At 42.8% G+C, this 12,706-nt stretch overlaps 1 protein-coding gene and 1 long non-coding RNA gene across 4 annotated transcripts; both read right to left on the reverse strand.

The window, feature by feature from the left end:
- Positions 1-294: 294 nt before the first annotated feature.
- SERINC3 (serine incorporator 3) lies at positions 295-12,706 on the reverse strand. Of its 3 annotated transcripts, none has more exons than XM_083746283.1 (11): positions 12,196-12,407; positions 9,769-9,821; positions 7,450-7,611; positions 6,435-6,595; positions 5,671-5,750; positions 4,936-5,073; positions 4,177-4,346; positions 3,398-3,488; positions 2,851-3,034; positions 2,148-2,372; positions 295-1,112 (listed from the first exon to the last, which is right to left on the reverse strand). In XM_083746283.1, exons 2-11 carry the CDS (start codon positions 9,775-9,777, stop codon positions 974-976), a joined length of 1,359 nt encoding a protein of 452 aa, XP_083602409.1. In that variant the 5' UTR covers positions 9,778-9,821; positions 12,196-12,407; the 3' UTR covers positions 295-973. The 3 variants fall into 3 exon arrangements, with proteins under 3 accessions (XP_083602409.1, XP_083602410.1, XP_083602408.1); XM_083746284.1 differs by having other exon boundaries at positions 9,769-9,818; positions 12,196-12,389; XM_083746282.1 differs by lacking the exon at positions 9,769-9,821 and having other exon boundaries at positions 12,196-12,706.
- On the reverse strand, positions 10,322-11,555 carry LOC310848008. Its single transcript, XR_014566127.1, has 2 exons — positions 11,061-11,555; positions 10,322-10,992 (listed from the first exon to the last, which is right to left on the reverse strand). It is a non-coding gene; the product is annotated as an uncharacterized lncRNA (long non-coding RNA).

The following is a 12,706-nucleotide window of genomic DNA, read 5'->3' on the forward strand; positions in this document are numbered from 1 at the left end:
TCATTATTTCAAGACAATATTTGCTTCCTTGTTAAGTCCATTTTAAATTCCAAGTGTATCAGTAACACAATGGGATTTGACTGCCTTCTAAAGCCATCAAGGTATGTGAAGTGGGGGGGGGGGGGATTGGATTAAATTTTTAAAAAGCAGCTCAGGGAGAGAACAACTCATCTTCCATTCTGTGGTGCTCATTACCCCAATTTCCAGACATGAATTGATTTCTCTAAACTGGTTTGAATGATACACAGGATTTATCATACCTCTGCCCAAAATAAAGAGACGCTGAACAGGTAATTTTAATCAAACATGTTTATAGTGCAAATGCCAAGATTGACAAAATGATGCACTGGCTTTTACTCACATCACAAATATTAGACAAAAAAAGCACTTCAAATTATTTTAATATAATTTAATTAAAGCACAGTAGATACTTCATTTGGAATTAACTGACAAATACTAAAGTTCAGTAGAACTTTTCTATAAAATTGGTCTTCTACAGTGATCCAAAAATTGCTGATTTGAACTTCCCATACTACATAGCATGCTGCTCCATTGAGAAAAACAGATTCTGTATGTTAAAATGCCACTTAAACATGTTTTCTTGAAGTGGAATGTACACCTGCAGTATGGCTTTCACTTCCATATACTGAAGCATTAGAATAACTTTAAAATATATTACTTTAAGCTGAAGCAATTTTTCTTTCAACTCGGTTGTTTATACCTCTGGCTTTTTTACGGTATCGAACAGCACAGCTGTGGTAGACTAATGGTAAAGCTAGCTTTCATTTAAACATATCAAAATGTACAGAGCTTAGCTTTTTGCATCAAGCATTATACAAGTTAGCAGCTTTCTATTCATCTGTATATGTTGCAGGAGAAATGGCTGGAGCCTTGGCTCCAAGAAGCAATACAGACCATTTGGCTTTCAGCAGAGAGGAACTTCATGTTTCTATGCTTTCAGAGAAATTATCGTTTAATTGAAGTCCCGATTAGGAAGGACAAGAGGTGCCACTAAGGTCCACAGATAGAGGAGGAGACAAACCCAGCTGGAGGAGATCTTCACCCAGACAGCTGGCCACTTGCTTGTCAGAGTTTTGAATTCGGCATCAGGGCTGTGGAATGAATAAATGGTAAAAATGAATTAAGCCATAACTTAGAGCCTAATTTATTCATGCAAGAAACTAGGGGTTAGGGTGACTAACAGGAGCATTGTAACAGTGTCTACTCAGAAGTAAGTCCCATGAAAGCAACTGTTTCTTCCTGTCAGTGCCCGAGTGGGATAGCAGTTGATGAGATGTCATGCAGTTTGAAGCATAAGAGAACTATCTGGCTTAATGAGTTAATAGAGCTGGAATATTACAGTGGCTTAACAGGAAAAACAAAAAGAGATTCAGCTGTATGACAAGATATGTCATACAGACTGAAGCAGGTACTATGCCACTACCTTGATTTCAAACTTAATTTGGCTATGCGCATATTTACTGTACACTCAGGCATTCTAGAGACAGTGATAATTCTTTTAATTCAATCAGCAAGGCTGAGAAACGAGACTACTAATATACTTCATTAGATACTTAAGAATTAATTACAGTCAGATAACCATCTTTATCTATGAACACTAAAAAGGGCTCAGATACACCAAGTACCCATCCTACTTTATAGAGACGCAAGTCCTACAATTTTGATACATAACTAGAAGGAGCATATCAAATCACATTGAGAGCTGGAAGCTTCTGGCTTTACTCACAGGGTGACTTTAGGTAAGCCACACACACATGGAAGTAACTGACTTTCATTATAAAGCTGTCGCAAGATTACAGAGAATGCATGTAAAGCTCTCGGCATTAAAGCAGTCAAAGAATACTGTTATTCAGTAATTGTGGAAGATCAGAGAGTTTCCCTTGCATCTCTCGGCAAGGCTGGGAAAGACAATCTGAAAGCCTGGCAAGATGCTGCCAGTCAGTGTGCACAATACTGAGCAACATGGACAAATGTCCAACTTGGTATAAGGCAGATTCCTAGGTTCCCATTTTTTAAGAAAGTAAATTTAAAAATAGTAGTTAATATTTGAGATTATGATAATCTCACTGTACTTGTCAGCAAAAATATTATACTATCTGATTAAATCTCCACTAGGCTATTCTTACCTGTACCAATTAGTAAGAGTCATCATGATATACAGGGAGGCAAGGAACAGCATGAAGTGGAAGAAGGCATAACTGTACTGGACACCATCCTTTTCATTATCCGGGACCCGGCGAATTTCTCCATCTTCTACATCGCTACCAGTTCCGGTAGTATCATCCAAAATGACGCTGTCACTTGTCGACAGAGTCAGTTTGTTCACTTGACTGTTGTTGGAAGATCGGATACTGCAAAACAGTTCAAGGAAGAGGGTGTTAAATGTTTCAGATTGAATAAGAAAGTTGAAATCTACCAGTAAATTGTTTAGCCTTATTCAAAGTGCCCAAGAACACCTGAGTCTATAAGTATGTAATGCAATTCTACCACAGATGCTATGTAGACCTGGCTACGTAAGCTGATTGGAAACGAGACCACTGCTTTCAACTCTGGGAGGAGGAATGAATTACAAGTGTAAAAAATACATTAAAAATCCTTAGAACAGGTGGGAAAACTATGGCCCTTTAGAAATGGATGGACTACAACTCCCAACTTTCTTGACCACCAGCCATGCTGGGAAGAGATTCATGGAATTCCGTTATAGTTGAGGTCTAGTTAATGTTTACCTTGATTCAAAACACAACAGCTACCTGTTCATTACGCCTAAACCTAAGATGTGATTCTCAAGAATCTGCCTGAAGTTTTGAAACTACAGAGATCAAATGTTACCTGGAATACAAGAGACAAAGTACGAAGACTGTAAGTCCAACAACGCTCTGTGCATCCCACCACTGCAGCTTTTGTGGTCCAGGTGTAGGAACAACAGGTACAACAGCAGTTACATTTGCTGGGATGGAAGTAGGAGCAGCTATCTGGCTGATGATGTTCAGAAGACTTGGGTTACAGATGCGTTCTGGAAAATAAATTTCACAGATTTATAAAATAGTGCTCACTCTCAGGAGAGTTTATAGCCTAGTAATAAACCCAGAATCTCTTTGCCTGTCATAGTGATAATGCTCTACAAAAAACTTGGAATTCGATCTAATTCTTCCCCCATCATGAACTCAAAAAGTATATATGATTTCCAGATGTGAAGTAGCCGGACAAGAGATTATTTATTGCCTTCATACTTAACCAAACTGTGCATCTCTTAGAAGCCTGCAGGGTTCCAATTCCTAATACACTCAAACATTCAGTATATTTTTATTCCTTCGCAACTGTCTCCACTACCATTATTGTTTTGAAGGCACAATTATCTGCGCTTATGAAAGCTTACCAGGCTCATTGGACATGGCTGACCAAGTGAGGTACATCGTGTAGAGAGTAATGATAGAAGACTGGAGAAGGCCAGAACGAGGCTGGTGTTCCTGTTTGAGACAAGCAAATTTTATATAACTGAACTGTACCTGAAACATGTAGATCGCTTTTTTGTTTAACTCCATGTTGGTTAGCCTTGACTGGAAAGATTTCACTTTCACTACAACTTAAGGCTTCTGTACAGAGGGGAATATGAAGCATGAGTAGAGACACAAGAACTACTTGGGGAACTGATGAGAAATATTTCATGAGAAATATTTCAGTTTCCATGGGCAAGAGTTACTTTTCTCATGCCACCCCTACCTACATATATTATTTCATGTATTTTAGTACAGCCTCCAGACTATTCTTTCAATATCCAAAACTGTTTCTTGCAAGCAACTCTTCTATGAAAGACTATGCAATCTTGCTAGTTGTGTTCCCCAGCCCTCGAATAAAATGTCTGCTGTCATGTTGCGTCTCAATGCAATCAGCTAAACATTATACTGATCCTCAATAGTTGTAGTTCAGTGGCACCAAAACAGTACATTACATGACCACCATTCCCTCCAGCAATATCAGCAAGTGTTATACAGCTTTACCAAAGGGTTTATAGTCTGTTTTGCTCCACACACTCACCTACTTCTCCTGAGTGTTTGCAAGATAAAAACCACATCTAACTAAGGATATTTATACAAGCCCGAATAAGTCATCCTAACCTATATCCCTCAGAATAATCCAATGCAGAATTCATCATACCTGGACTTTTGGAAGGACTGATGTGATTGACACAGCAATGCAGACAAGCATATTAAAACTGATGAAAAACTTGTTCTCAGTACAGGCATCAGGTTTTGTGTAGAAGACATAGAAGAGCACAACGGCAATAAAGGACAGGGTGTAGAAAAGGCCAGTACATGCCAACAGAGCTAAAGGAAAAGCACATTTCAACGTTCAATTGTTAAATTACAATGCAGTTTTTCAAAAGATTATCAGAACACCGATTAAGACTCTGTTTCAAATAGGAAATATTATCCCTCTCCTCCATGGGAAATACTGACATTCCGCAGGGCTTGCATAATATAATACCACAAATTAGTTATAAAGCATTTTCTTAGCTTATATGGCTGCCTTCACAATTATTTACTAATAAACACATTTAGTATTCAAAAGTGCTATACAATCACACCAACATCTCACGTATTTCCTCCGTAATGAAAGAAGAGCAGCTACCTGGTTTGCTCAGAGGCAGGCAAGACGTTGGCAAAGTTAAGATTTAAATGACATATCCTTCATTCCGAATGTCACAACTTCTTATGCAACACCCAACACACACCTTGCTACAGTGATAGCATTTAAGCAACAGTGTTTAGCAGATGTTGTGTGGATCCCATTTCTTTCACTGGGCCCGAACTTCTTTTATCAACAATGCTGACACGTTGGCCAATAAACACTATTTCATACTAAACGTCTTGCCTCTTGCTTATTTTTGCTACTCACTAGTTAAACGGCACTTACCAGCATACCAGCATTTTGAGTTTCCTTCTTCCATTCGTTCAACCCAGGATTCATTCCAGGAGTGCGCAAAATCAACAAGCAGTACCAGCTGGATTAAAATGAAGCAGAAGGCGCCACAAGTGCCAATAGCAAACAATGCTAGAAAGAAAAGGAGAATGTTATAATCAACCTCTTAACTTTTGACAACCTCTGGCTAAATATATTTAAAGGAAGTTATAGAGCCTTTGGGTGGAATTCAGCATCTTGCTATGATGAATGTTTCCTCCCCACAAGCATTTCAGCTTACCAGACAGAACCATCCCCGCTTTCTGTCCTCTGTACACTATTCTTGGTGTTCTCCTGAACCCCCCCCCCCGAGTCACTCTTGGGTAACAGGGGTACACAGGGCAAAAGGAGGAAAGTCCTGTTGTGTAAACTTCGGCTTACAGACCTCATTAGGTGAATCCAGCCCTTTATCTGCTAAGTGAGTGGGCAAACGTATATGCTCCTAAAAACTTTTGCATTTAATAAGCTCCAGCTCTTCATGAACCCAATTCTTTTAAAAAGAACAGTTCAGTAAAATACGAGCTGTTACCATAGTTGCGAGTACTCTAAGGAATTCATATGTCACCCCCCCCCCCCGAGGCATGAGCACAACTGAATCAACGCTTAATAAGACACTTTATTGAATACCAAATGCTTCACTTAATAGCAACAGCTAAGGGAAATTCTATTTCCTCATCCATCAATGCTTACCTGTTGTGAAAGGTCCTTCTGGAATGTAAAATGCTCCAACCATGATGCCAACAATGGCAGCTATTTTGAAGAACCAAAACCTGTTTTTAAAAAAACAGAACACTGATTAGAATAATTTCTCTTAAGCTAACAAAGTCAAACACCTTTAAGGGGTGTGCCAAAGTATTATAAAGATAGGTGGTCACGTATATGCCTGCATAGTTACTTGGGTTGCAATCTTAATCTCACTTAGCTAAAAGGAAGCCCCATGTCTACTTCAAGATATTCATGACATATTGTCTTTTTAGACACTGTACGTTTCACCTGCTCCTGGTAAATAACCCCCTGGTGATCCCTTCCTAGAGACCCTAACCTAGGGGTGAGAACATGGTCCCAGATCTCCACCAAGGCCTGCCTGCTCCATCTCACAGGAGAATGGGGAAGCACCCAGGAGCCAAGGACTGATGAGCCCCAAATGGAAGTGTTATGTTAACATCTCAAAGGGAAGCCCCATCAAAGCTGCCCACTTAATGCCTAGTATCCAGTGAACATAAAGCCCGCCCTGCCCCACAAATGCTAGAATATATTTAACTGGACTTTGCTGTTAGTCTATGAGTATCTTTTTTTAAAAGTAGAAGCTACTGGTTATACCTCTAGTTTGCCTCACGGGGGCACTAGCTCCCACTCAGTAAAACATGAACATATTCACTTGGCCATTTTCTGTGCTTATGAGTTTAATGCTCTGGGCAGAGGAAAGAAGAGACCAGTCCACATTCCCAACCTACCCATTATGTACAGAAGCCCTTGGATCTTTACTTGATTTCACTTGTATCATGATTAGTGAGAAGAGAAAGAAAAACACCGCCATGGCAAAACTGACTCGGTAGACTGCTCTGTATCCAACCAATTCTTCACAGTGAACCACCTTATCACAAAATCCAGGCACCTGAAAGAAGAGAGCAACAAATCCCAAGATTTTTCTCAGCTGAAGCAGACCTTGAAGGCACCTTACAAAATAATAACAACACAACATTTTACTGAACTTTCGGCATATGCTTCCATTGCTCAACAAGATTTGAAATGCTGATGAAAAATGAAAGCTGATGTTCTCTTTGCACTACCAAATGGGTGGCCCACTTTATAGTATTTTGGGGCTTCATAAAGCCCACAAACTATACTTAAATCACCCTGTGTTATGGCAGACAGACTAGAAGTTTCATAACCCCTCAGGAGATTGTGGACTCTCCTTCACTGAAGGTTTTAAAGCAGAGGTTGGATGCCCATCAGTCATGGATGCTTTAGTTGGGATTCCTGCATTGCAAGGTGTTGGACTAGGTGACCATTCCAACTCGTATGATTTTAATGCAGTGACATAACACAAACTCATCTTTAATTGAACAGAATAAAGTAGGATCAGCTGAAGGCCCCAGGGCCCCAACCACCAACATGCAAAAGAGGTACACACCTAAGCAGGGAAAGACTAGTATTGCAGCACACCAGAGAATCCTAGTGAAATAGCATTTGAAGAGAGATTGCATAAGGCAGCTAACTGAAGCTTAGCAAAATAAATCTAAAGATCTTCAGCTTATACATGGAACATTCTTCCGATATTAGCTGAGATAGGACACTGGAATATGAGTCCAGTCAAACAATCCACTTGCCCTTCCCTTCTTACAGCAAGAGTTTAATGAAAATACTATCATCTCTTATTTCAGTCTCTGTTGCATGCCATATGATATGTAGGTGAATCTGTGCACCGTGACTTGTGTTACAAACACACGTCACAAAAAGTCTCAGTACCTTTTTCAGCTGCATTTCCATTCCTGGTGCCAGCATGATACAAGCAACAATAGTACTTAGTAGAAGCAAGAAGGCATAAATAAGTCGAGTCACCGTGGAGTTCTTGCTGTTGGGACAACAGCGACACAGCAAACATGATGCACCGCTGCACAGACATGGTATCTGTAGAATGGAAATGAAAATATTATCTTAAGTGTTAACTCCTACATACAAAGTACATACTGTGTATAGAGTCACATGAATCTAAAAGGTAAAGGACCCCTGGACAGTTAAGCCCAGTTAAAGGCAACTATGGGGTTGTGGCCCTCATCTCGCTTTCAGGCCCAGGGAGCCGGTGTTTGACCACAGACAGCTTTTCAGGTCATGTGGCTAGCATGACGAAACCGCTTCTGGCGCAACGGAAATGCCACTTACCTTCCCACCACAGTGGTACCTATTTATATACTTGCACTGGAGTGCTTTCAAACTGCTAGGTTGGCAGGAGCTGGGACAGAGCAAAGGTAGTTCACCCTGTCATGGGGATTTGAACTGCCGACTTTCCGATCCGCAAGTCCAAGAGGTTTGGTGGTTTAGACCACAGAGCCACCTGCGCCCCACTAAATCTATCTATCACCACCATGAATCTATCACCACCTTATAAACCAGTTAGTTAGTTTTTAGAAAGAGTATATGGTTTAGCACTATGTCCAAATTGTGTACGTAAAATAATCATAAACCACAACATGTTCCTTAATGGCTGACAGATTTTCAGAATGGTTTGTGCTATTTCTCTACGGATAAACCATTCTCTAAATTTAAAATGGCTTTTCAAACTGTAGCTTTGTCAGATAGCGTTGTAGTTGGGGAACCAGCCAGAGCTAAAAAATTGTGCCCTTTGCTATTGACCCCATCTGCACACTGGATCAAGGAGCACCCCTAACTAGATGATTTGTAGAAAACTCTTAAGAGCCATACAAAAATAAAATTGAAATATTTTAAAATATTTTATAAAAAGTTATATATCTGTGCAGTCACAAGAAAATAAAGAAAACTCAAACTGGTACATCCACAAACAAGCGCTTTAAGTCTCATGTTTCATAAAAAGAACAGTCAATTTCTGGCAGCCTTTTTGGCTGATTTAAGAGGAAAAAAGCAACAGCTAGTTCCAATTTAAATTGTTGATTATAGTTTATCCATCTTGTTTTATTCTTGAATGTGATGCTTAACGTATATTTTATTGCTAATTCTACTCCTAGTGGAAAGCTGGCTGGAAATAAGCAAAGGCAGACCAGTGAACCATGCAGATACACTATGGGTTGCTACCTGAACAGATGAGTGCCTTCGTCTTACAGCAGCTTTTGAGTACAGTGGTGCCCTGCAAGACGAATGCCTCGCAAGACGGAAAACCCGCAAGACGAAAGGGTTTTCCGTTTGCGAGTTGCTTCGCAAGACGAATTTCCCTATGGGCTTGCTTCGCAAGAAGAAAGCCCATAGGGAAATCTCCGGGGACCTCTTTTAAATGCTGGCGGTGGGGAGCAAAGCCTTCCCCTCCCCCCTGGCCTTCAGAAGAGGTCCAGGAAGGCCGGCGGGGCCCAAAAGGCTTTGCTCCCCACCGCCAGCATTTTAAAAGCGGTCCGGGATAGCAGGGAAGCACTTCCCGCTATCCCGGACGGCTTTTGAAGGCAGGCGGGGGGGAGCAAAGACTTTTGCCCCCCGCCGGCCTTCAGAAGAGGTCCTTGCCCCCCGCCTGCCTTCCTGGGGGGCTTTAAAATCGCCCCGGGACAGCGGAGAAGTCCGCTGTCCGGGGCGATCTTAAAATGCTGGCGGGCGGCAGCGAAGCCTTCGCTGCCGCCCGCCAGCATTTAAAAAAACCCCAGGACAGCGGAGAAGTCCTCTGCTGTCCCGGGGTTTTTTAAAATGCTGGGGGTGGGAAGAAAAGCCCTTGCCCCCCCCCAGCCTTCAGAAGAGGTCGGGGGACAGACTGTCCCCGGACCTGGTCTGAAGGCGGTTTCCATAGGAACGCATTGATTGATTTTCAATGCATTCCTATGGGAAACTGTGCTTCGCAAGATGAAAAACTCGCAAGACGAAAAAACTTGCGGAACGAATTAATTTCGTCTTGCGAGGCACCACTGTAAACTTATTTCTAGTGGCATGTTATCAGTTCTCACAGGTACATTGGAATATCCCGGCAGCCACTTTAAGAATCAATGAAGTGGATGCTGTAAAACTATTGTACTGCATGTTTATTGTTAGTTGCACATGCCCACGGCTCATGCCTCAGGTTCATGCACACACACACTCCATTTACTCATGTCTGAAAACAAAGGAACACAATACCTTGCACATATGCACATAACTCTCTCTTGATAGGGACTAACTCCAAACTACTACTGGAAAAAGAAAAATAGGCAACTCAAACTGGTGGTGGCGAGGGTAACTCATTTCTACACTACTCTGAGAGGTCATGGAAACGCTGAGGAATATCTCCGTACAACTTTCTGTTCTTTCAAGCACAAGGGACTGCTTTGCAAATGGATGCCATCATTTCAGTGAATTATGAAACGTTTGATAACTTGGCAGCACAAAAAAAGCTTATTTTTATGTAATAAAAAGTCTTAATATTTGGATGCACTTTGGAGGGAGTTATAGCTGCAATGTTAAGCTTCATGCCCTCTCTAATGACAAAAAATATGAAATCATCCCTTGTTCAATTGGCTATGACAGCTCTCCCTTATTTAAAGAGATGTTGCCTATTTACCATCACTTAATCTGAATTAAGCTTGCTTATTCTAATTGCCTCAGTGCTACTGCAGATGAACACACCTTCTGTATTCGAACATACCACAGTTGTGCTTGTAGAGATCCTAGTCCCCCCCCCCCCAAAAAAAAATTAATAAAAATTTAGGCTGATCTACTAAACCCATCCACAACAGCCAAATGGGGCCAGAGCAAGAAAGTTGATAAAAAAGGACAGTCACCTAATACTGGATTTGTAATACCTGCTTACACAGGAAAAAGCTCATGGATAAATGCTAGCTGTCAACATGCTGAGAAGGTTATGACTCAGCCAGCACTTCCTGGATTAGGAACCAACATCATTCCTAGAGATGAAATCACAGGTCTTGGCAAAGAGAGGAAAGAGAAGCACAGTCCAAATGAACTCTCCTTCCTTGCCATAAAGACAAACAGTAGGCAAAAATAATTTTAAAAAACACAGCCCTCCCCCCAAAAAAATCCGATGTTTCGGACAGCAACCACTTCCAGAATTATTCTTTTTAAAGCTATAGATAAGAAATATTAAACATATGCCAAAAAAAGCAATTCTAAAGTATCCCACAAAAAGAAGTTTGAGAACCACTGCCATATTACAAGAGTGAAGATCCAAATACCCCATCCTGTTTCCAATTTGATGTTAACCTGCCATTACTAGTTTTCATTCATTTTTGTAATACCGGGGAAGCCCAGTATTGCAAAACGCCCTGGATCCTGTGATCATCATCTGAGGCCTTTTTTCACCACAAAAGTTCTGGAGCGTGGCAATATAAGAATAGGATGGCTCCCCTCTCCCTTTATGGAATACTCTCTGAAGGGAGGCTTGTCTGGCACCTTCACAATATCTTTAGGCTGACCAACATTCTACATGGCCTTATAAATGTGTTGGTGGGAGGGGGAAGTGTTACTGGTTTGTTTTTCTTATTATTATGTATTTTGTGTGCTGAACTTTGTATCTTTATGTTGCAAACCACCATCTTTGGAGGAAGAGTGGTATACAAATCCAAATAAATAAATAAACCTGAAGTGAAGAAAGGAACAATTATACAAACGAAACTGGATCGGCCTAACAGGGAGAAACGAAAGCATATCTACACAGAAGCAAGACTCAGTGAGCTTGAGTGGGGCTTAAAGGTAAAGGGACCCCTGACCATTAGGTCCAGTCGCGGACGACTTTGGGGTTGCGGCACTCATCTTGCTTTCTTGGCCGAGGGAGCCAGCGTTTGTCCACAGACAACTTCCAGGTCATGTGGCCAGCATGTCTAAGCCACTTCTGGTGAACCAGAGCAGCGCATGGAAATGCCGTTCACCTTCCCGCCGGAGTAGTACCTATTTATCTACTTGCACCTTGACGTGCTTTCGAACTGCTAGGTTGGCAGGAGCAGGGACCAAGCAAAGGGAGCTCACTCCGTCACGAGGATTCAAACCGCCGACCTTCTGATCGGCAAGCCCTAGGCTCTGTGGTTTAACCCACAGCGCCACCCGCATCCCTTTGGAGCAAGAGTGGTATACAAATTCAAATAAATAAATCTGAAGCGAAGAAAGGCACGATTATACAAACTAAACTGGATTGGCCTGGTTCCGGCGAAACGAAAGCATATCTACACAGAAGCAAGCCTCGGTGAGCTTGAGTGGGCTTACTCGCGAGTAAAACGGGCTTCGGAATGTGGCATCAAGGTCCGTTTAGGTCCAGCAGCCATCAGGCAAGGGCTCTTGCGAGTCCCCAAACCTGGACAACGAGTAATTTGTCGCGGTATTTAGAGAGATATAGTGCTCCTAGACATGGAGGTTTCGCTTTGAACCCCAGAGCCGCAAAAGGCACCTGGGAACGTCTGTCGAGGCCGCCCCCTCAGCCTCTGTGGGAAACGGCGGCAACCCTGACACCCACTGGAGGTCGGAAACAGGGGATGGGGAACGACGCGGCCTACTTCCCTCAGTCCGGAAGCCGCCTCCCGGCGGGGCCTACCCGCCCTTCTCCCCTCAGGTACTTACCCAGCTGGCCAAGGAACAAACCCCTAGCACGGCCCCCATGGCGGCAACGCAGCCCCTCCGCTCTCTGCTTTCCCCCGCGTGGACGCTTCCGCGTCACTCCGTCGCCTTCCTCCCCGGGCCTGGTGCCGCCTCAGCCGCTTCTGCCGTCGCCGCCGTTGTTGTTGTTGGCTCTGTGGTCGCCGCCGCCACCCTTCCGGGCCGCGCTGATTGGCCGGGCGCCGCAGGCCCGATCATCGGGGTGGGGTCTGAGCAGCCGACCAATGGAGAGGCGAGGCCCAGCCTGTCGCGAGGCCGGAAAAGGGAAAAAAACAAAAACAGAAAAGAAAAAACAAGAGAGGAGGGATGTGCAGCAAGGTTGGCGGTGACGCATGACCATGAGCGACGCTGATTGGCTATAAGGTTTTTAAAGGACAAGCGTTTATTGTCAGCGGTTGGCCTATTAGAGATCTTGGTCTCTTCGAGGGGGTGGGACGGAGGAGAAGGGTCCTTCCCCCCATGCCTATCTTCAATG

The sequence above is a fragment of the Podarcis gaigeae genome (genome assembly GCF_964106915.1).
Source record: "Podarcis gaigeae genome assembly, chromosome: 6".
NCBI lineage: Eukaryota > Metazoa > Chordata > Lepidosauria > Squamata > Lacertidae > Podarcis > Podarcis gaigeae.

Coding starts and splice junctions, on each gene's coding strand:
- SERINC3 (XM_083746282.1), bottom strand. CDS start 12,234: ATGGGGGCCGTGCTAGGGGTTTGTTCCTTGGCCAGCTGG. Junction 6,596..7,449: donor TGGAAATGCAGCTGAAAAAG/GTACTGAGACTT, acceptor CTCTTCTTTCAG/GTGCCTGGATTTTGTGATAA. Junction 2,373..2,850: donor CTTTGTCTCTTGTATTCCAG/GTAACATTTGAT, acceptor ACTGTTTTGCAG/TATCCGATCTTCCAACAACA.